This window comes from Octopus sinensis, linkage group LG1, assembly GCF_006345805.1.
Source record: "Octopus sinensis linkage group LG1, ASM634580v1, whole genome shotgun sequence".
NCBI lineage: Eukaryota > Metazoa > Mollusca > Cephalopoda > Octopoda > Octopodidae > Octopus > Octopus sinensis.
Window position 1 is genome coordinate 131,885,994 of NC_042997.1, and position 24,663 is coordinate 131,910,656.

At 36.1% G+C, this 24,663-nt stretch overlaps 1 protein-coding gene across 12 annotated transcripts in view; it reads left to right on the forward strand.

Annotated features, from left to right (window-relative positions):
- Positions 1 to 19,971, forward strand: part of LOC115212289 (glutamate receptor-interacting protein 2) — a 661,282-nt gene extending 641,311 nt beyond the window's left edge. For all 12 annotated transcript variants that reach the window (XM_036504756.1, XM_036504731.1, XM_036504740.1 and 9 more), the window contains 3 exons: positions 12,592 to 12,766; positions 16,134 to 16,729; positions 18,257 to 19,971. In XM_036504756.1, the coding sequence (XP_036360649.1) occupies positions 12,592 to 12,766; positions 16,134 to 16,729; positions 18,257 to 18,424 (939 nt within the window). In that variant the 3' untranslated portion in view covers positions 18,425 to 19,971. The remainder of the gene's footprint in view (positions 1 to 12,591; positions 12,767 to 16,133; positions 16,730 to 18,256) is intronic.
- The last annotated feature ends 4,692 nt before the right edge of the window (positions 19,972 to 24,663 follow it).

A 24,663-nucleotide genomic window follows, 5' to 3' on the forward strand; every position in this document is an offset into this window, starting at 1 on the left:
CCATGCATGCCTGGTTTAGTGGGCAAGTATCTGGATTGTTCCTGCAGTCTTGGTTAGCTTATGTGAAATGATGTTTCTTATACTGGACTGCAGCTGTAGGAAACTTTCAAGGAACATCTATTGAAGATTTTGTTATTTATTGTTGTTATAGTAGAAGGCTGCCTTATTGAAAACTCTTTTTAGTGGAAGAGGTTAGAGTCCCTATTATTAAGGTTTTTAAGGATGAAAGGAGCAGCAAGTTTGTTTGTATACCTAAGTTTTGATTTGATTTATGGGAGGCCTCGTAAGTGTTAAAATCTGGGTATAGGGAAGCATCTAAGAGGTTTCATAATGTTTTCTTTTCATGACGTTTTCTCTTCCTCATGTAGCCATGTCATTTAAATCTGCATGTTGGTCAGCTTATGTGCTGTATACTATACAGACTGTATGGTTATTGCACTATCCAAACATGAAACTTGAAGTAGCTAATGTGTTACTCCTGTGTTCATTAAATATTTATCTCTCTTTGGATTGAGTACCATTTTGCTGATCCTATCAACAGGCAAACTGTACTCTTTTGTTATATATTATAGATGTGTGTATGTGTATACATATATATATATATATCATCATCATCGTTTAATGTCTGCTTTCCATGTTAGCATGGGTTGGATGATTTGACTGAGGTCTGGCAAACCAGATGGCTGCACCAGACTCCAATCTGATCTGGCAGAGTTTCTACAGCTGACCACTCCACAGACATGCATAGCCGTAATAAAGTTCTCAAGGAGATTCATTGTGACACAGAATGTACCAAGGCTGGCCCTATATATATATATATGTGTGTGTATGTATATATATATATATTTTCCTCGAATGAGGCTTTTACATGCCGAAATCTACTTGGTGTAATTAATAATTATTCCAAATTAATTAATTTTACCCTTTATTGTTACTTATATATATATATATATATATATATATCATCATCATCATCATCATTAGCCATCATGTGTAGTTGTAAATTACTGTCACCATAATACAAGCAGTACCATTCATTTCCAAAGAACTATGAAAACCTATCTGGTCATGGGGAAATATTACCTTGCTTAAAAACAACTAAGGATTACAATAGGAAAAGCATCCAGCCTGAGCAAATCTGCCACACCTCAATAAACTCCATCCAACCCATACAAGCATGGGAAAGTTGACATTAAAATGATGACGATATATTATCCATTCTTGGTCATTTCTATTGCCATCCATTGCCTGCTCATGCCTGTGTCTCACCCATCCTGACCTTTGTCCACCTCTGCTATTGCCAGATAGAAGAGTGGCAAGGTTATTTGTTTATATGACTTAGGCTACGATGACCCATCCAACATATATCAATATGAAAAGCAAATGTAAAATGATATATATATATATATAAAGCAATCAGACAAGAACCGGTGTTTTCAAAGTGATATGGCCATAAACACTCTCGGAGCGGTGTTAGGAAGGGCATCCAGCTGTAGAAACACTGCCAGATCAGACTGGAGCCTGGTGCAGCCTCCTGGCTTCCCAGACCCCGGTCGAACCATCCAACCCATGCTAGCATGGAAAACAGAGGTTAAACAATGATGATGATGATGATATATATATAAAGCAATGTATGTTCTTCAAGTGGTCACAGACAAGATATATTTTACAATGCTATGCCAGGAATCTGTCCCAAATTAACATGGGAGATCTTTGATTTCAGGGATGTCTCAGCCAATAACTTCAAAGTAGTTGTGTGGTCTTCGTTCATTGAGAAGCAGATTGACTTTGGCTGCAGTATTCTCAAGAGATGCTAACAAGTTTTGTACATCATACAGTTGATGAGCTGTGAATGCAAGATCATCAGCATAGTTAAGGTCAAAGAAATACATACTCTACACTAGATACTCCTTAACAGAATTTCCCCTTGCATTGGTTTCATTTTAAGAATGAACCAAAACAGCTTCGATACTGCCACAGATCCTTTCCCTTAAAAGAATTATATAAAAGTTAAGAATCTTAACTAAAAGGCATCAATATTCGTGGATTTTTCCAAGTTACTTGTATCTGATAGTGTCATTAGATTGGCTATGTCACATGTCCTGTTGAACTATGGTATTTCGAGTGAGATTATCAAAATCATCATTATCAATCACAGAAAATCCATCAAGCTTTGTGTAAAGTACAGACAATTCAATTAAACAGCTTTCAGCAACTTCCATAGTCCCTCAGTGAAAAAGCCTAACTTCTTTTCTCTTTCTCATCATAGTGGGTTACATCATCAGGCAAAATTTTGACCACATCTAAGTTAAAGCCTCACCTTCAAGCAGAAGTAATCAACAATGTATATGTTATATATATTACATTTATATTATATTTGGTGAATGTGGCTGAAATATATTATCATATTAAAATAGTGTTTCATACTAAAAATGTACACCCCATTAGAAGACCTGATGCTGTAGAAATGTTGTTTCAATTGTCTACACTGAGTTTTTCTACAGTCTGGCAAAATTCCATAATATCAGTGAATGTTTTATTCAATTTCCTTTATATCAAGGCATGAATTTCATTTAAGCAGCTGAAAATCAGATGCGTAACATTGAAAAGCCTCAACAAAGGTGAAACATGTTTGCCATTCTTGTGAGTCACCATAGTGATAATGTTCGCCTCTCTCAGATATTTACTCTTTTACTTGTTTCAGTCATTTGACTGTGTCCATGCTGGAGCACTGCCTTTAGTCAAGCACATCGACCCCAGGACTTATTATTTGTAAGCCTAGTACTTATTCTATCAATCTCTTTTGCCGAACCGCTAAGTTACGGGGACGTAAACACACCAGCATTGGTTGTCAAGCAATGTTGGGGGCAGACAAACACAGATACACAAACATATATATATATATATGCATATACATATATACGATGGGCTTCTTTCAGTTTCCATCTACCAAATCCACTCACAAGGCTTTGGTCGGCCCGAGGCTATAGTAGAAGACACTTTTCCAAGGTGCCACACAGTAGGACTGAACCTGGAACCATATAGTTTGTAAGCAAGCTACTTACCACACAGCCACTCCTATATATTTTGTGATTTTAACACAATATTTTATATGCATTATACACACACACACACACATATATATATACACATGGCATTAGGAAGGGCATCCAGCTGTAGAAACTCTGCCAGATCAAGATTGGAGCCTGGTGCAGCCATCTGGTTCGCCAGCCCTCGGTCAAACCGTCCAACCCATGCTAGCATGGAAAGCGGACGTTAAACGATGATGATGATACATACATAAACACACACATATATTTATATATAAAACAGTATACAATGGATTGGTTTAGGTGGAAGGGCTTGTGCCTATAGCCTGTGCTGGTACTCCAAGACAAATGACGTGAACATGGTGAATGTTCTTGGATGACTACAAGTTGATGACCGCATTAAAAAAACACCGTAGAAGCCATTATACTTGCTCATGAGAAATGCATTATTACAATCTACTTGAAAAAATGCTTGCTTCGGATAATTTATATAATTACAATTAATTATTATTAACACTGTTGTTTACTTATTTTCCTAATATTTATTTCTTTAAATTCCTTCCTTCTAATTTTTATTTTTTGTTTTCGTTCAGTTTTTTAAAAGTCTTTAAACCAGTGTGTAACTTCCAATTTTTATCATAACTTTTGTTTTGAAACAAAATATATATTGGTTTATTGTCTGCATGGTATGTAAATAATGGGAAAATATGAGTTCTACAGTTCTTAAAATACGTAATGTTTTAACTGTAATTTACTTCAGTAATATACAAGATTAACTGCAAGAGTTTGTTAATGATAAACACTTAAGAACTGTAAATTAAGTAAGTAATATATTGTGTATACTTAAGGACAGACCTGGCTGCGGACCGTGATGTCTGGCGCCACGCGATCTTCAACGCGGTCAACGAGTTTGAAGAACACAGGAGAGACGTGCATAAAGACAAGGGACGCAGGGGGAAGGCCCGAGCCGCCTCTGACACGACACCGGATGTTACCTTCATCTGTGGACACTGCTCACGGACCTGCCTTTCCCCACATCGGATTTGTTAGTCATGAGCGTGCCTGAAGATGACGTAGACAACCATCCTAATCTTCGTTCGCGAAGCCAAGCCATGATACTTTTAAGGTAGCGAGCGACAGAATTTTTAGAGCACCAAGACTTAATGTTCTGAGTTCAAATGCCACCGACCTATCCTCACAACCCCCAAAACTACTGAAACCAATATATAGTGTATACTTACGACCAAGTTAACAGTTAATTAACAATAATCAGTATTATATTTTTTCTTTATCTGTACTGATTATTGTTAATTCATATTATAAGTAGATGTAAATAATATAAAGTCAGCTAAATTTAAAACGAGTTATTTTAATATAAAAATTATAAGAACGTCATTTATTGATAGTTGTGTATAAGATCAGTGTTGAAAATGTGTTTGTGGTAAATGCGTGTTTGTATATCATTTCAACTAAAGACTAACTGCTATTTCAACGTAATCACAAGAGAACTAGCGGTGTTTAAAAATTTATTGGAGGGGATATTCTATCACATTGACGCTTTTACCAAACTGGAGTGACTTGATTGTTCTGCTGGAATTTATGTCAAACTCCCCTGCGTTATCTTGCAATTTTTTCAGGCCTTTTAGTGTAAGGGAAGTAACTCTGAAGTCATAGTCGGCTGTATAAGAATGTGTTCACCACAGTTAACGGGGTGCACACAGAACAGCGAGGATCTAAACCAGCGATTCTCAACCGCGGCTCCAAGGGCCGCATGCGGCCCTCAACGGTCTTCCTATTTAAATATAAGGATCTTTTCTTTTTGATGGACGGAATTTTCTAGTTAACTAAACAATTTGAAACTTCGTATACTGGTAGAATGTGTCAAAAGAAAACATTATTGTAAACAAAATTGAAAACAAAATTGTAATTTGTAAGTTTAACGTAGTTTAATTCTTCGAATTTTAAACTACGTTAAACTTACAAATTACAATTTTGTTTTCAATTTTGTTTACAATACACTACGTTAAACTTACAAATTACAATTTTGTTTTCAATTTTGTTTACAATAATGTTTTCTTTTGACACATTCTACCAGTATACGAAGTTTCAAATTGTTTAGTTAACTAGAAAATTCCGTCCATCAAAAGGAAAGATCCAAATATAATAATTTTTCCTTTAATTGACATATTTTAAAACATTTTCTGCGCCCCCCTCCCAATCCAGGTTTTGGATCAGGCCCAGATATTAAACGATAACGTGTCTATTCATTTCCTAATACGTTTTTTATTCGCTACAGCATTTATTGAAATTCTCTTGTGTTGAGATAATATAATATTGTATCAATGTATGATCGAGTAGTTTTTTATACTGTATTTATGATTATAAGTAGTAAGATGATAACTATTCATTTGTTGGTATATCAATCATGTAGCTATTAAGACGTCCATATATATATATATATATATAATTTAAATAATATATAAATATATGCATATATACATATATGTACATACCTACATATATATGTATATATACATGCATATATGTGTACAGGACAAAAAAAAAACGTTGAACACAACGAGAAACGAAAACATAAAAACAAAAATATAGAAACAGACATTTTTTCGAACAACAAAAAAAAACAGAGAAACGAGACATATATACCATCATCGTTATAAACATATGCTTGTGTGTGTATACACTTATGTATGTGTGTGTATATATATATATTATATATATATATATATATATATATATATATATATATATTTATTAGGTGCATGCGTCATGCGTATCTGTGTAGTTAAGAAGCTTGCTTCCCAACCGTATGGTTTCTGGTTGTCTCACTGATCAAAGCCTTGACAGTAGATTTAGTTGATGGAGACTGAAAGAAGTCAGTCATATATGTGTATTTGTAGTTATGTGTATGCCCATGTCTTGACATTACATAGTAGTTGTATGCAGGCGCCATCATCATACAAGTGATGTCGTTTGTTTCCAATCTTCTGTGTAACACATCTGGCTGTGGGTGAATATCACCTTGCTCAGAAACAAGTGAGGGTTGATGGCAGGAAAGGCATCCAGCCACATAGGAATTCTGTCTGACCAATGCAAGCATAGAAAAGTGATAAAATCAATTATGATTTTATATATATATATATATATATATATACACTCTCTTACTTTTTTCAGTCATTTGGCTGCGGCCACGCTGGAGCACTGCCTTTAGTTGAGCAAATCGACCCCAGGACTTATTCTTTGGAAGCTAGTACTTATTCTATCGGTATCTTTTGCCGAACCACTAAGTTACGGGGGACACAAACACACCACCATTGGTTGTCAAGCGATGTTGGAGGGGACAAACACATACATATACATATATACGATGGATTTCTTTCAGTTTCTGTCTACCAAATCCACTCACAAGTCTTTGGTCAGCCCGAGGCTATAGTAGAAGACACTTGCCCAAGGTGCCACGCAGTGGGACTGAACCTGGAACCATGTGGTTGGTAAGCAAGCTACTTACCACACAACCACTCCTGCACCTATATATAAACATAACTGAAAGAAGCTCATCATCTGTGTGTGTGTTTGTGTTTCATCATAGCATTACATGATAGTTGTAAACGAGTGTCACTATTACATTAGTGGTGTCAGTCATTTCCAATTTTCCAGGAAAACATGTCAAGTCATGGGGACATATTACTTTGCTTGGACCCAAGTGAGAAGTGGCAACAGAAAAGACATCTAGCTATAGAAAACCTGCCTCAGAGAGTCCTATCTAACCCATGCAGGCATGGAGGAGTGGATGTTAAAGTGATAATATTTTGTATATGTGTGCCTGTGTCTGTCTGTATGTGCTTGCAAAGATACAACCTGAAAGGTGTAAATAAAAATTAACCTGAACCATGTGGTTGGTAAGCAAGCTACCTACCACACTGCCACTCCTGCACCTAGTCATATGTAGTCATATACAAAGCATCATAACATTCAGTGCTGGCTCTAAAAATCTGTCGAGATAAACTTAATGAAAACAAGGCACTGCTAACACAAAAATAACTCAGTATTGACTTACAAACCTTTAATATGCTCGGTAGTATATTATGGTTGCAAAACAAAAGACAGTGTCCCTACCAGTAATTAATATGTGCATACCAGTTGCCAGGAATGTGTTTAGTATGTAAGTTAGTCTGTGCAATAGACTAATTTAGTGGCTGTTTAAGTAATGTAGTTGTGGATAGTTACTGGATTGGATGTCGTGTTGAAGAAGGAGCTGTTCATGCAGTTTTGGTTACTTTTTCTGATGAGTTGTAGTGCACCTGAGCACTGTATACCATAAATTCATTGTTATTTTAATTATTATAAGGTAGTAAGCTGGCAGAATCATGAGTGGTATTTTGTCCATTCTGTGTTAAAGGTCCGCTGAGATTGACTGCCATTTGTCCTTTCAGGGTTGATGAAATAAGTACCAGTTAAGCCACTATGGTCAGTGCAACTGACCAGCCCCATCTCTGCTAAAATTTAAGGCCTTCTGCCTGTAGCAGAATGATTTGTTATCATTATCAACAACAATATTATGATTATTATAAGGCAGAGAGCTGGCAGAAATTTGAGCACGCTGGGCAAAATGCTTAGCAGTATTCGTCTGTTTTTACATTCTGAGTTCAAATTCCACTGAGGTCAACTTTGCCTTTCATCCTTTCGGGGTTGATAAATTAAGTACCAGTTGCATACTGAGGTTGATCTAATATGCTTGTACCCTCCCACAAAATTTGAGGCCTTGTGCCTAGAGTAGAAAAGAATATTTTAAGGTGGTGAGGTGGCAGAAACGTTAGCACACCAGGTGAAATGCTTAGCAGTATTTCGTCTGTCTTTATGTTCTGAGTTCAAATTCCACTGACTTTGACTTTACCTTTCTTCTTTTTGGGGTCGATAAATTAAGTACCAGTTGTGTACTGGGGGTGATTTAATCAACTGCCCCACCTCCCAAAAATTTCAGGCCTTGTTCCTAGAGTAGAAAAGATTATTATTTTATTGACTTACTTTCAGAACACAAGTACACAAATTAATTGATTCAAAATGTTCACAGAATTGTATAAAAATGAAAAGATAACTGGGTTTTATGTGAATGCATATTTTTTACAAAACTAAAATTTGTCTTTAACATTGATTTTTAATAGCAATGTTGTATGTGTTTATATTTTCTTGTAATAACTGGAAACTCTAACAAAATTCACTGAGTGGTTGTTGTCTTTTCATTTAGCTTTTCTCTTATCATATATCTCTGAAGAAATGATTATAAATGTTTGTTTACCTGTTAATTTACTATACAAGCATGATGAACGAAGTGAGGAAATTTCACCTGACCTCATCATCATTCTTTATTCATATTCATCATTCAGCTCATTCCCATTAGCCCTACTGCCACCATCATTACCACCACCCACCACTACCATCGTTAGCATCAGACATAACAACACTCATTAGTTAAAACAATGGTTTATCATCATCATCATCGTTTAACTTCCACTTTCCATGCTAGCATGGGTTGGACGATTTGACTGAGGTCTGGTGAACCAGATGGCTGCACCAGGCTTCAATCTTGATCTGGCAGAGTTTCTACAGCTGGATGTCCTTCCTAACGCCAACCACTCCAAGAGTGTAGTGGGTGCTTTTACATGCCACCGGCACAGGACCAGTCAGGTGGTACTGGCAACGATCTCACTTGAATCTTTTACACATGCTACCGGCACAGATGCCAGTAAGGTGATGCTGGTAACAATCACGCTCGAATGGTGTCTTTTACATGCCACCGGCACGGAGGCCAGATAGCCACTCTGGGAACGATCACGCTCGGATGGTGCTCTTAATACCCTACTAGCACGGGGCTCGAGTGCCAGTAAGGCAACGCTGTGTAGAATTATTTTTAAATATATGTAGTTTTGGGAAAACATAGTTGGCCAGTGTCACTAATAATCAGTGAAACTTGCAAATGTGAATAGAATTGTTTAACTTTGTGGAAAAGTGAATTCTTATGTTTCAGAGAGAAAATAAAATACAATAAATATAACTTATCATGAGCCAGTGACAGAGTCTCTACATGGTCTCCTAACTTGCTAGAAACAGCAGCTAAATCTTCCTCAAAGTGTACCCCATCTGACTTTAAAGAAAAAATAAAAACAGAAAGGATACATTGAATAACAGTTGTAAATATGCTGCTTGAAATATAAATGGATTAGTCATGGCTGGAATGGCTTTCACCATAAGTTTGCTCATTTGGTGCTCACTTCAGACTAAACTACAAATTATATTTATGCATCTTATTTGATGGTAGACAGATTATTATGCATCTTCTAATATATTGATTTTATAGAAATTTGTTTTGTAAATTGATCTATTCACAAGTATATTACTGGTATTATTTCAGTATGGTTTCAACACAGAAATAAAGAGATATATTAAACTTGACATTTAAAATGCTTGATCCAGTTCTTTACATTTGTATCATATATTCTCAGTTCTTTGCCAATAATACTAAGAATAAACAAAATCAAATATAAATCACTTATTATGCTATAACTGTTTAAAGTAGTGGTTCTCAACCATCTCTTTACTTAGGGATTATTTGATTCCTATTTTACTCAGGTGGACTCTCATAGCCGTTCCATGTTTAAAAAGTTTTATTATAGTACCCGCTGACTGGCTTTCATGTCAGTGGCATGTAAAAAGCACCTACTGAATGTGGCCGATGCCTGTACCCACTGACTGGCCCCTGTGCCGGTGGCATGTAAAAAGCATCAACCAAATGTGGCCAATGCCAGTACCCACTGACTGGCACCCATGCCAATGGCATGTAAAAAGCACTATTCGAATGTGATCGATGCCAGGCCCGCCTGGTTGGCTCCTGTGCCAGTGCATGTAAAAAGCACCCACTACACCCTTGGAATGGTTGGCATTAGGAAGGGCATCCAGCTGTAGAAACATTGCCAGATCAGATTGGAATCTGGTGCAGCTGCTGGCTCTCCAGACTTCAGTCAAACCATCCAACCCATACCAGCATGGAAAACACGTTAAATGATGATGATGATAATGAATGAAATATTATTAGGAATTGTATTAAAAAAATTCTTAAAACCATTTAGTGTATTGTTGATATCTAAGCAATTTATTTTACATAAATTTTAACAACAAAATCATATACGAATCCCCAAGAGTCAAATGAACCCTGGTTGAGAACCATTGGTCTAAAGCTAACAGGTTTGTCTGGGTTTTCATCTAATTTATAAGGATCCTATTTATAAAGAATGATATGAAAACATTAAACAAAAAAGAAGAGAATGAGTTATCACTACTTAAAAAAAACCTTGAACTAAATCCATCACTATTTGCATGAATTTCTAAATTGCTATTATATATGCATATATATATATATATATATATACACATCTATATATTAGAAGAAATAAGGTACTCAGAAATCTGGTTTTACATTTACAGATTTTTATTAATATGTCACATGTTTTTATAAATCATATAATAGTGCTTGCATCTACTCTAGTAGACTCTCCACATTCGAATCGGAGATTCTGCTAGAGTAGATGCAAGTGCTAATATATGATTTATAAAATCATGTGACATATTAATGAAAGTCTGTAAATATAAAACCATCCAGATTTCTGAGTACCTTATTTCTTCTAATATATAATACCTGTACATCACCTCCAAACCTTCTGACGAATTATATTATATATATATATATATATATATATATATACATACACAGTAATACCTCACCTTACAAGGACCTGCTTTATGAGACCCCAGGTTTACAAGCTTTTACGAGTTTTATCTTCTGCTTATGAGTTTTCGCTTTATGAGTGTTCTCCAGGAATAAATTAACTCATATATCCAGGCGTTACCGTATATATATATATATATATATATATATATATTATATATATATATATATATATATCTATATATATATATATATATATATACACATCTATATATTAGAAGAAATAAGGTACTCAGAAATCTGGTTTTACATTTACAGATTTTTATTAATATGTCACATGTTTTTATAAATCATATAATAGTGCTTGCATCTACTCTAGTAGACTCTCCACATTCGAATCGGGAGATTCTGCTAGAGTAGATGCAAGTGCTAATATATGATTTATAAAATCATGTGACATATTAATGAAAGTCTGTAAATATAAAACCATCCAGATTTCTGAGTACCTTATTTCTTCTAATATATAATACCTGTACATCACCTCCAAACCTTCTGACGAATTATATTATATATATATATATATATATATATATATACATACACAGTAATACCTCACCTTACAAGGACCTGCTTTATGAGACCCCAGGTTTACAAGCTTTTACGAGTTTTATCTTCTGCTTATGAGTTTTCGCTTTATGAGTGTTCTCCAGGAATAAATTAACTCATATATCCAGGCGTTACCGTATATATATATATATATATATATATTTGCTGTTTCTAATTTCATTGCTGTGTTAGTTGACTAACACTTTGGCATTATTTTGTTTGGATTTTGGTTTTTAATAGAATATTTAAGTTGCACATATTAATTCAACTAATTCTAAGATGAGGTTTGGTTTATTGAAGTTACTTAAATTGGATGCAATCAGAAGCCAGTTCAATGATTAATTCTGTAAAATCGTACTGAAAAAATAACAAATTGTGAATAATTAACCAAAAATGTTTTTTTAAAATTTTAATGGATATATGCATATGTGTGTGTGTGTGTGTGTAAAAACTGGTGCCGGTGCAATGTAAAAAAATCTCTGGTACTGGTGCCATATAAAAAGAAAGCACTGGTGCTGCAGAAAAAAGTACTGGTATTGGTGTCATGTAAAAAAGCACTGGTGCTGGTGCCACATATAAAGCACTCAATACACTCTGTAAAGTGGTTGGTGTTAGAAAGAGTACCCAGCTGTAGAAACTATGCCAGAAGAGAAGATGGTACCTCTTGCAGTTCCTGACAGTACCAGCTCCTGTCAAACCATCCAACCCATGCCAGCATGGAAAATGGACTTTAAAATGGATATTAAATGAAGATGTATGTATATGTATGTGTGTGTATGTATGTGTGTGTGTGTAAACAATGGTACTGGTGCCATATAAAAGAAAGCACTGGTGCTGCAGAAATAAGTACTGGTGTTGGCGTCATGTGTGTGTATATATATATATATACACACACATATATAGAAAAGAAAAGAAACGGTTTTACCTTTAAATTACCTTCTACTGTATACCTTATAGCTAGGACTATACATAGTAAGGTAATACACCAGGAGTGCCTACGGACACAGCTATCCCTTAGATGGTTGCATAGCCTAAAACTTATATTTTGCTTAGTATATATATATATACACACACACACACATTAACAAAACTATGTATTGTGTGTGTGTGTGTATATACACATGCACACATACGTGCATGTGTGGGTGTGCTTATATATGTTTGTATATACATGCCTGTGTCTTGTAATATTTGCAGGTTGAGCGTGAAGATTATTCCCACAAGACTGCTACTCCCATTCCAAGTGTGGACAGTGCTTTGGAGTCTTGGGGAAGTTCTGGGTTGGAGAGTTTCAATCAGAATTCAAATATACATACCGTTCTTGTGACCAAAAATGGCAGCAGCAGTATAAACCACAGTCCAGATAAATCAGGTAAGATACTTTTTTTTTTACTCTTTTTACTCTTTTACTTGTTTCAGTCATTTGACTGCTGCCATGCTGGAGCACCGCCTTTAGTCGAGCAAATTGATCCCAGGACTTATTCTTTAGAAGCCTAGTACTTATTCTCTCGGACCATTTTGCTGAACTGCTAAGTTGCGGGAACATAAACACACCAGCATCGGTTGTCAAGCGATGTTGAGGGGACAGACACATAAACATATACTCACACACACACACACACACACATATATACATATATAGGACATATATCGGGCCGACCAAAACCTTGTGAGTGGATTTGGTAGACGGATACTGAAAGAAGTCCATTGTATATATGCTACTCTCTTGACCCAGGACAGCACTTGATGTAGGCCTGTGTGTTGAGTCTGAGGCTGTGTAGGAAGACGAATGGGGGTATAACATCGCCATCACTAGTTATCACTCCAAACACCATGATGATGACTGGATGTTTGATTTTTATCACTCTTGGTACATATCCTCAGATTGACACCCTAACACTCTAAAATGTTCGTATATATATGTGTGTGTGTGCGTGTTAGTATGTATACACTTATGTACATGTATGTATGCCTGTGTGGAAACGTGTGCATATGAATGTGTGTGTATTTGTGAGTGTCTATATCTATAGATATATTTGTGTTATATGTATGCATGTATATGCCTGTATATATATCTGAGATTACACATGAATGTGTCGATTAGATATATGCTGTAGCACAAACTCATCTAGATACTTCTATCACTGAAAAAAAAATGCTTAATGAACACTGTTGTTGATTGTGTATGTGTGTATGTATGTATGAAATTAATCGAATATAGTTATGCTGTACCACAAATTCATCTTAATAATTTTGTCATGGAAATAAAGAATTAATAAAACAATGTTTTTAATTGTTTATATGTTTTGTACATTTGCATATTCCAGCTTCATGCATATGATTGACCAAGCGGTTGCTTTAATATAGCTAATAATGTAAATTCTATCCACACAAAGCACAGACTTTGCTTCATGCCATTATTGAGAACAACAGAATGTTTTTATAGACATGGAATGAGATGGTCAAGCATGACCTTCAAATGTTAGGCCTCACAGAGCCAATGACGAAAGACCGAGACCTCTGGAGATATGCTGTGACTGCAAAGACCTGACAAATGAAGTGAGTTCATGGCTCGCAGGACAGCCTGCTGTGCTTACCTTGGATCGTAGGGCAACTTGCTGTGCTTGAGGAGACCTATTGAGTCAAGTACATCAACATCAAAATAAAAATCAAATGGAAATTGTAGTTGTGATACCTGTGCTGGTGGCACGTAAAAAGCATCATCCAAACATGGCCGATGCCAGCGCCGTCTTGACTGGCATCTGTGCCGATGGCATGTAAAAAGCACCAACCGATCGTGGCCGTTTGCCAGCCTCCTCTGGCCCCTAAGCTGGTGGCACGTAAAAAGCACCCACTACATTCACGGAGTGGTTGACATTAGGAAGGGCATCCCCTGTAGAAACACTGCCAGATCAGCCTGGAGCTTGGTGCAACCTCCTGGCTTCCCAGAGCCCAGTCAAACTGTCCAACCCATGCTAGCATGGAAAACGAACGTTAAGCGATGATAGTGAAACCTTCACAGCTAAGGATTTCATAAAAATAACTAGATTTATCTACAATATAGACATGTTTTAGGTTTAAGAATATTGTTTTGGCAATAAATTAATACTTTCTATAACCACTACCACCAGTAGCTTCAATGTAAGTAGTTACTTCCATTATGACTGCTACTAGCCAACAGCTAGCTACTTACCACTACCCCAACTATAACCTCTACAACTATTGCGGGCACAGTTTGGGGAATGACTGCTGTTACTATATTTGCACATTGCTACCAACATCACTCACAGACATTACCAGTTTGTTGTTCACACAATGATCAACACGTCTGGTACTATATAGACCAGGGTTTCTGAACCATTTTTTATCAATGAACCTCTTTTGATTACTATTTTATTCTGGGGGACACCCCATAGCCATTTGATGTTTAAAAACTAGTTTTGTAGAATTTTCTGTCAAAATTCCTATTTTGTATTTCACACATTCACTTCTGTAGGTTGAACTATGTAAAATGTTAGAAAAAGGATCTAGCTGTTTTTTGCAATACAAACTAATTATTTTTTTATTTATGCACCCTTTTCAAGCCTAGCCAGGCTCATGGGCCCAGTCCATCGCAGCGTTTCTCAAGAAACAGGAAGAGAGAGTGAGAGAAAGTTGGGGTGAAAGAATACAACAGGGGTCACCACCACCCCTTCGGAGCCACGAGGAGCTTTAGGTGTTTTCACTCAATAAACACACACAACACCCGGTCTGGGAATCGAAACCATGATCCTCCGACCGCAAGTCTGCTGCCCTAACCACTGGGCCATTGCACCTCCACAAATACAAACTAATACATACATATAAAGCAAAATTTTATTAGGGGCCCTTAAATACTATTATAGATCCCCAGTTTATTATTTTGTTACATGGACCCCCATTGAAGTTATTGGTGGTAGTGGTGGTTGTAGAAAGTATTAATTTATTGACAAAACAATATTCTTACACTTAAACCACAGGTATAGATTCACATTTACTGATTATTTACTTCTGATGATGGGCCTTTGTGCCTGAAATTAGTTTCAATTTTTTAAATAATGGAATTAATGAATTGTTATTTTGTAACATAGTTTGTGATTTATTTATTAAAAAAGAAAGAATTAAATTCTAGCAGCCTTACCTGGAATTTGCATCACCGGTCTGGAACCCCTATCTTATCCAGGATATTAATCATCTGGAAACCATTCAGAGACGTGCAACCAAGAGAATACCCTCCATCAGGCATTTGCCATATTCTGAACGCCTTAATTCTCTGGGCATGGATACATTGAAACTCTGACGTCAGGCAACTGACTTGGCAGACAATTATTAACCATCTTACTAACAATAACTCTGAGCACCTTTTCAAACTCCCCCTGTCTAACACCCATGGACATGTTTACAAAGTCAGAAAACAGCGCAGCTCCCATGACTTTCAGAAACATTTTTTCATGCTAAAAGTTGCTGAAGTATGGAACAAACTGCCGGCATCAATTGTTAGTTGTCAGAGCACTGCATCCTTCAAAACTTACAAGCACATATCTGACTCATACACTGTTCACTTCCCAGACATTTGTACATTACTGCATATGCTTTATACGCCCTTTTGACAAGTTGTGGTGCACTTGAGCACTGTAAACAATAATTTCATTATTATCATTATTATTATTATTATTACATTATAATGCATTCTTAACTTGGTGAATTTCTTTTGTTTGCAGCCACATTACCAGCTGATTTCCGCAGTTATCCAGATTCCATAGAGTCATCTTCAGAGGCAGATGGTAGCATGGAAGGCAACTCTACCCATCATCACTACACTGATGATGGATGGCAGGACAATGAGAGCAACCAAAGTTACGAGGACAGCAGTGATAATGAGAAAGCTGATGAATGGTCAAGGACATGCGATGACCTTGAAAACACTGACACCTCAGAGATGCTACGACAGATAGGAGCAAGTCTTAGGCAAAGGAGCGTTGCGAGTCTACATAAGATACGATCCCGTGAAGGGAGACGGAAACCAAAGAAAAGCAACTGCCACTGTGCCCAGGGCAACGATAACATCATAGCTTCATCTCTTACAAATACATGTACCGATTTAGTACCAGCAACATTTGATGAGCAGGTACAAACCATTTTTTCCCCTACCCCAATTGAACTTCACAAGTTTACAATCGCTAAAGAAAATGCCACAGAAGATTTCGGTTTCAGCTTATCAGAAGGAATGTACGAAAAGGGAGTTTATATCAGTGCCATTAGACCTGGAAGTCTGGCAGAGAAGTCTGGTCTCTTGCAATATGACCGGATTCTTCAGGTAAGACAATTCTTAAAATATTTCGTTCCATAAACATTATTTATTTAGACCCTTTGCTTCCTTTCAAGTATAAACCATCAATGACTTTTCTCTTCTGTTCTCAAACCTAGGCTCTCTTTACTGCTTCTCTCTAGTTGGCTTTTTTTTTTTTTTTGTTAGTTTTGCCTTCCAGCTAAGTTTATTATCATCATCATCATTATTATTGTTATTAAGGCAGCAAGCTAGCAGAATTATTAGCACACTGGATGAAATAAATGCTTAGCGGTATTTTGCCTGCCGCTACATTCTGAGTTCAAATTCCGCCAAAGTTGACTTTGCCTTTCATCCTTTCAGAGTCGATAAATTAAGTACCAGTGAAACAGAGGGGTGAGGTGTCAATGTAATCGACTAGTCCCCTCCCAGAAATTTCAAGCCTTGTGCTTATAGTAGAAATTATTATTATTTAGTGAGTTGGACTAAATTCTTAGCAGTTTTTTTTCTGACTCTTTACATTCTGAGTTCAAATTCCACCAAAGTTGACTTTGCTTTTCATCCTTTCGGAGTTGATGGTTGATAAAATAAGCACTAGTCAAATACTGGAGTTGATGTAACTGATTAAGCCTGTCTTCCTAGAATTGTTGGCCTCATGTCAGAATTTGAGGTGTTATTATTATTATTATTGAGTGAGAGAGCAGTACATGCCATCAAAGTGACACTGGGGTACAAATATATGAAGCCCAGTATACCCATCATGACTACCCGTCTGATAAGGGTACACCAGGCACATGCATCACAACCATATGTGCGCGACATGGTGATCTCATAACAAGATAAACAGCGCATGACCTTGCGGGTGGGGCCCAGTTAGAATTTTCTTCTGGTTGGGTAACCCATCCCACTCAAAAGGTCCCTGATTAAGGGTTGTTTAAGGATGTTGAACGAAACACCCATGTTTCCAGAGGTGAATTATTCAAACCCCAAAGAATCCCTCTCAACACATGGCTATGATGCTCCCCACTACTTCTGCTTGTGATCAGAGATGCACATATCATCAGCCACTAAGGGACATGGTCAACTGGTTATGGTCAAACAACTGACAAGCAAATCTGTGGTATTGAGTAGAATATTTGCTGTAGCCCATCTTTTATACCAAGACAAAACAATGTACATGATAACACTTCCAGTCAGTTATTATTATTATTATTATTATTATTATTATTATCATTATTATCATTATTATCATTATTATTATTATTATTATCATTATTATTATTATCATTATTATTATTCTTAAGGTGATGAGCTGGCAGAATCATTAGTATGCCTGACAAGATGCTTAGTGACATTTCTTCGGGCTTTACGTTTTGGGTTCAAATGCTGTTGTGGTCAGCTTTGCCTTTTATCCTTTTGGGAGTTGATAAAATAAGTACCAGTTGAACACTGAGATTAATGTAATTGACTTACCCCTTCCCCTGAAATTGCTGGCCTAGTGCCAAAATTCGAAACCATTATTGTTATTATAATTATTATCTCTTTTTCTGATTTCAGGTGAATAATGTGAAAACTCGAGATTTTGATTGCCGCCTTGTAGTACCAGTTATTGCCGAGGCTGGCAGCTGTTTAGAGTTGGTTGTAAGCCGAAATCCTCTGGCAGATGCATCAAATGAAGGGAGAGCTTATATGTTAAATAATAAGAAACCTTTGAAATCTTTATGAAATATAAGAAAGGACTAATTCTATACCAATTTTCAAGGTTTCAGTTTTCATGACCTCATTTTTTTAAAACATGAAATTCATTGAGCTTGCTATGAGATTTTTGGGATTAATCTGTGTGTCTCATACTTTGTACTCCAGGAATATACCGGAAACAATCTAATTTTCAAACCTAACAAAGAAAATGTTTTAGATTGCTAAGTAAATATGATGATACAAGCGTGTGCGTTGGATTAATCTACAGCATACTAAATATATTGTATCATTGCTAAGTAAATATCTGTCAAAACGAGGAAGGGAATATGTGAGATAATCTTACACATATGTTACTTAACAAACATCCCCAAGAGAGAACGAGAGAGAGAGAAGTGTGTGTATATCGTTGTTATTGTTGTTTGTTTTGTTTATTTTTAAAAATTTTATTAAAAAAAATTATTTATTCATCATTTGCCGTTTGGTGAACGTTTAAAGAACTGATTTTACAGGAATCAATTAAAGGAAGAAATGAAGACAAGATTTTTTTTTTTGAAAGAGCAGCAGTAAATCATGTACAACAATTAAGACCAAGTTAATTAACTTTGAAAGTAGCAATAGAAGAGACGGTGCTTACAAGCTAACGACTAAACCAAACTGCTACACTAGTTATCTTTTCAAATTCATGTGGGACATTACATGAGTGGGAAAATTGCTTAACTCTTTTGGTACCAATCCAACTAAGACTGTCCTTGGTTCTTTGATATAAGCTTCCTGGTTTAAAGTGATATAAAAATTAAAACCTTTCATTAAAATGTCATGTTAATTTATGTTCTGAACTTCAGCTTAATAATGACAAATTTATTTTAATAAATTCATCGTTATTTTCCAAATTAATTGAAACAAAGGCAATGTATTGCAACAGAATATGGTAGCAAAAGGGTTAACTGATATATGTGTGTGTGTGTGTGTGTGCAAACTCCATCTTACACAGCTTGCTGATGAAGCAATGAAGCTGTCTGTCTCTCTTTCTCTCTCTCTCTCTCTCCATTGAACTGAATTTTAAATATAGATATGAAATAAATTCCACAATACTCAGTCAACAAAATGATATTCAGTGGCAGAAAAGAAATAAAGAAGAGGCCATGGAACTGGACTCTTAAGAAACGGTTCCTATTGATAATTGATGGCCTTTCAAACATGTGTTACCAACACAAATTTGTAAAATTTGGACAATTAACCAAATGTATATTGCTGTGATTGTTTAGTTATCTGTATATTTCTGTGTGTGTGTGTGTTGTTGTTTTTTTTCTTTGCAGGAATGGCCTTCATATTGTCAGTAAGTAACTAGAAAAAGAGTTCTGTGAAACATAACCAAAAAAAAAAAAATCATAACTATTTGTCATAATTAAACAAAAACAAGCTTGCATTCTTACCGTCATCGATTCCTACAGTATATTATGTTTCTGCGACAAACTTTTTCATTCTTGCTGCCAGATTTGCTTTTCAGTTGTCCTCCTCATAACATTTGGGTCTGCCTTGACCGTGAATGATTAAAAAGAACAAAAAAAAGACCATCCAGTATAAACAAAAAAAAAAGTTTCCAAAATTTTTTTCCCCAAAAGTTGTTTCATCATCATTTTGATTAATTTAAGTTGGGGATCATTTACAAACTCAAATAAATCTTTTTTGTAATGGAAAAATTTCATGCCATAATGTCTGTCCTCCACATTTCTTAAATTTGAATACTGGAAAATGTTTGATGTGACTTTGCTCACAAAATAAATATATATAAAAAAATAAATCAAAACTGTAATAGTTTGATGTTCCATCCTTCTTGGTATTTCTTTTTTCCTATCTTTCATTCACATAAACATCGAAATATATATTGTTTTACTAATTTCGTTTTTAATTTCATAAATCAATGTTTTTTTTCTTTTTCTTTTATGGAAAGGCATCACACATAACCAATTTAGGGATTCCAAGAGAGTGGAAGAAAAAGGGGGAGATAAATTACAACAGCTGGATTGTTGCAAATGGAAGAAACAGTGCATGAAGATGTTACCCTTAGACCATGGCCTTGGTCTCAATGTTTGTTAGGGTCGACTTAGTTACAGGAACCCAAAGGCTAGGTTGTCATGTTAACCCTTTCGTTGCTGTATTTATTTTGAGATGTTCTGTGTTTCTTTCAATTACTTTAAATATAACAAAGAATTTAGTAAAATAACTTAGTTATCATTTAGCTACTGTTAAGAACATAAATTGTGACTAAGGTTTGGTGGAAGATTTTAATTCAAAACTTATGAAAACAAGACATTTGTCCTCAGATCCAGAGCTGGTTTCAGCCAGGTTGGTAACAAAAGGGTTAAACTGGTTGATGGATTGTGTCAACTGCTCACAACTATGTATAGTTCACAGGTTTCAGTGGGCCCAGTTTCAATACCAACACTTAAGTGACTTGACACAAAGGTACTTGCTGCAAAGTACCATACTGTTATATTGATTTTGGAACCATGTCACTGTGAAAGAAACTTCTTAGCCACATCAATATAAGTCTCTTCAAACAAATACTTGAATGCATAAAGCTCTTAAATTTAAAATCCAGTACAGACAGAAGGAGCGACATAGGATGTCATGTATAGTGGTAGTAGACTTCCATTGCTTAACAATGAAGATAAACGATAATAATAATAATAATAATAATAGTAATGAAATTATTGTATACAGTGCTCAGGTGCACCACAACTTGTCAAAAAGTGCATATAAAGCATATGCAGTAATGTACAAATGTCTGGAAAGTGAACAGTGTATGAGTCAGATACATGCTTGCGTGTGTATGGAGGGAAGAAAATCAGGTGTAGTGTTGGCGAATCTCAGGAAGCATGGAAGTTTTGAAGGATGCAGTGCTCCGACAACTAACAACTGATGCCAACATCAATAACTGATTCCATACTTCAGCATCTCTTAGCATTAAAAAATGTTTCCGGAAGTCATGGGAGCTGTGCTGTTTTCTGACTTTGTAAACATGTCCACAGGTGTTAGACAGGTGGAGTTTGAAAAGGCGTTCTGAGTTATTGTTAGTAAGATAATAATGAAATTATTGTATACAGTTTTCAGGTGCACCACAACTTGTCAAAAGTGCATATAAAGCATATGCAGTAATGTACAAATGTCTGGAAAGTGAACAGTGTATGAGTCAGATACATGCTTGCGTGTGTATGGAGGAAAGAAAATCAGGTGTGGTGTTGGCGAATCTCAGGAAGCATGGAAGTTTTGAAGAATGCAGTGCTCCGACAACTAACAACTGATGCTGGCAGTTTGTTCCATACTTCAGCAACTCTTAGCACGAAAAAATGTTTCCGAAATTCATGGGAGCTGTGCTGTTTTCTGACTTTGTAAACATGTCCACGGGTGTTAGACAGGTTGTTTTTTGATCAACACAGTTAATTGTTCACTTATTTAATGTGCAAGTGGATGAGTATTCCAAAAAAAAACGTGACCCCTTAATGTAATTCTCAGGCAGAATTATCATGACACAGCATGTGACAAAGCTGTACCTTTGAGTCACACATACAATCCACCCAATGGACTTCTATGCAGTATCTGTCTCGCCAAGTTCACTCTCATGGAATGGGTCAACTCCAAGCTATAGAAAATTGCATTTGCTCTGTGAGATTTAACTCTTTAGCATTCAGATTACTTGTCAAATATAATGCTTATTTATCCACATTGTTTTAAATTAATAATACATTATCTCTCACAGCTTTGAGATTTTGATGATGTGATTACTCTTTTATTTGTTCCAGTCATTTGACTGTGGCCATGCTGGAGCACTTCCTTTAATCGAGCAAATCAACCCCAGGACTTATTCTTTGTAAGCCTAGTACTTATTCTATTGGTCTCTTTTACCGAACCGCTAAGTTATGGGGACGTAAACACACCAGCATCGGTTGTCAAGCGATGTTGGGGGGATAAACACAGACACACAAATGTATACATGCACACACATACATACATACATACATATACATACATATATATATATATATATATATATATATATATTTATATACAGCCATGCCTGTACCTATATCTGTACATTTAAGTTTTGTAGCTTAATTAATTAAATGATTTTCTAATAATATATATAAATAACAGTTGTTTATTTTAAAACATATTTCTTCAGATATTGAATGAAAGTAACTTTTGAGTCATGAAAAAAAAAAATTACCAGAATTATGACATTGGTGAAGACAGAACAACAATAGGAAGTAAGAGCTGAAGATATAGATTAGAATTCTTGGCCCAATATTGGTAAAATGTTATACATTTCACTCCTACTGATAATTAACAAAATACTAAATACTTTGAATCCAGGAAGGGCTTTTTTCTTTTTGTTTTCTCTAATATATATTTACAAATTTACATTTCTCTTCCTGAACTAATTTCTAAGTATGAAACCGTTTTGGAATATTTTGTATTCTATTTATTCTACAAACATGGCTATAGATACAGGCATTGTTATTTTGTCCAGAAATTAGCTTTCCAACCACTTGGCAAGTGTCTTCTACTATTGCTCTGGGCAGCAAAAGATTGTGAATAAACTTGGTTGAAAGAAACTGAAAAAAGCCCATCATATATATATATAAAGTTAATCCAAACATGAAAACACAAAGAGAAAACACAACAACGCGAGGACAAGTATAGTATTATTGGATGCTCAGGAAAGAAGGAGGGTTTAACATTTCGAGCAGAGCTCTTCGTCAGAAACAGGAAAAGGAAAGATCCAAAGAAGGGAAGACGGAGGAAAAAAAAATCGCCAACGGTACACACGCGGTTACATTTTGAATGGACCGCGTGTGTACACACACACACACATATATATATGTGTGTGTGAAGGGTTAGGGTGTTGTGAGATCGTGGGTTCGATTCTCAGACCAGGCACTGTGTTGTGTTCTTAAGCATAGCCCTTCATGTCACGTTCCTCTGCATTCATTTCGACATCTGACATGTGGCACCCAGTTGCACCTGTACAGGTAATGTCAATTTGATGGAAGGAGTGAGCTTAAGCTTATGTTTACACAAACAATTGATCATTATAAACAAATCATCTGTGTGGTTGTTTGGTAAGAAATTGTTGAACCCTCATACATCGTCTAACAACAGGACAGTCCATTATATATATATATCCCCACATATCTCACATCAATTTTCATTCCTCCACCTCACTCTCTATTTTGTATCCCATCTAAATTAATTATTACTTAACCATCCTCTCACACCGTCTCCGATGAAGGGATATCATTAATAAATATCCTGGAAACAGCTGTAAGACCTTCTATCTATAAATGTTCTAATATCTACACAGCCTTGGTTTTTTTTATCTCATTGTACAAAAAATTCATATATGAGTATGTGTGTCCTCATCTTGACTTCACATGATAGCTGTAGAAGAATTCCACTGTTATGTTAGTGGTGTTGTTCATTTTCAGCCTACCATGAAAATATATCTGGTGCGGGCATGGCTGTGTGGTTAGGGAGCTTGCTTTCTAGCTACATGGTTTCGGGTTCAGTCCCACTGCGTGGCACTTTGGGTAGGTGTCTTCCGCTATAGCACTGAGCCGACCGAAGCTTTGTGATTGAATTCGGCAGGCAGAAGTTACTGCCGTGTGTATATATGTGCGTGTAGGTGCTTGTGCCTCTCCGAAAGAGAGAGGGATGGAAAAAAATTACCTTATTGCAAAATAGGTTAGGGTTGTTGACAGGAAGAGCATCTGGCCTAAGAAAATCTGCCTCAACAAAGTCCTTCTGATCCATGCAAGCATGTAAATGATGATGAACACTGCAAATCACTTTAAAGTTTTTTGGACCTAAATATTTTTCTCACTTGCAATAATTTATCATTAATTACTCTGTCTCTCTTTGAAATGATTGTAAGGTAAAATAGATAGGGGTGATTGTGGTTATTATGAATATATAGGCGTAGGAGTGGCTGTGTGGTAAGTAGCTTGCTTACCAACCACATGGTTCTGGGTTCAGTCCCACTGCATGGCACCTTGGGCAAGTGTCTTCTACTATAGCCTCGGGCCGACCAAAGCCTTGTGAGTGGGTTTGGTAGATGGAAACTGAAAGAAGCCCGTCGTATGTACATATATATATATATCATCATCATCATCATTTAGCGTCCGCTTTCCATGCTAGCATGGGTTGGACGGTTCAACTGGGTCTGTGAAGCTGGAAGGCTTCATCAGACCCAGTCAGATCTGGCA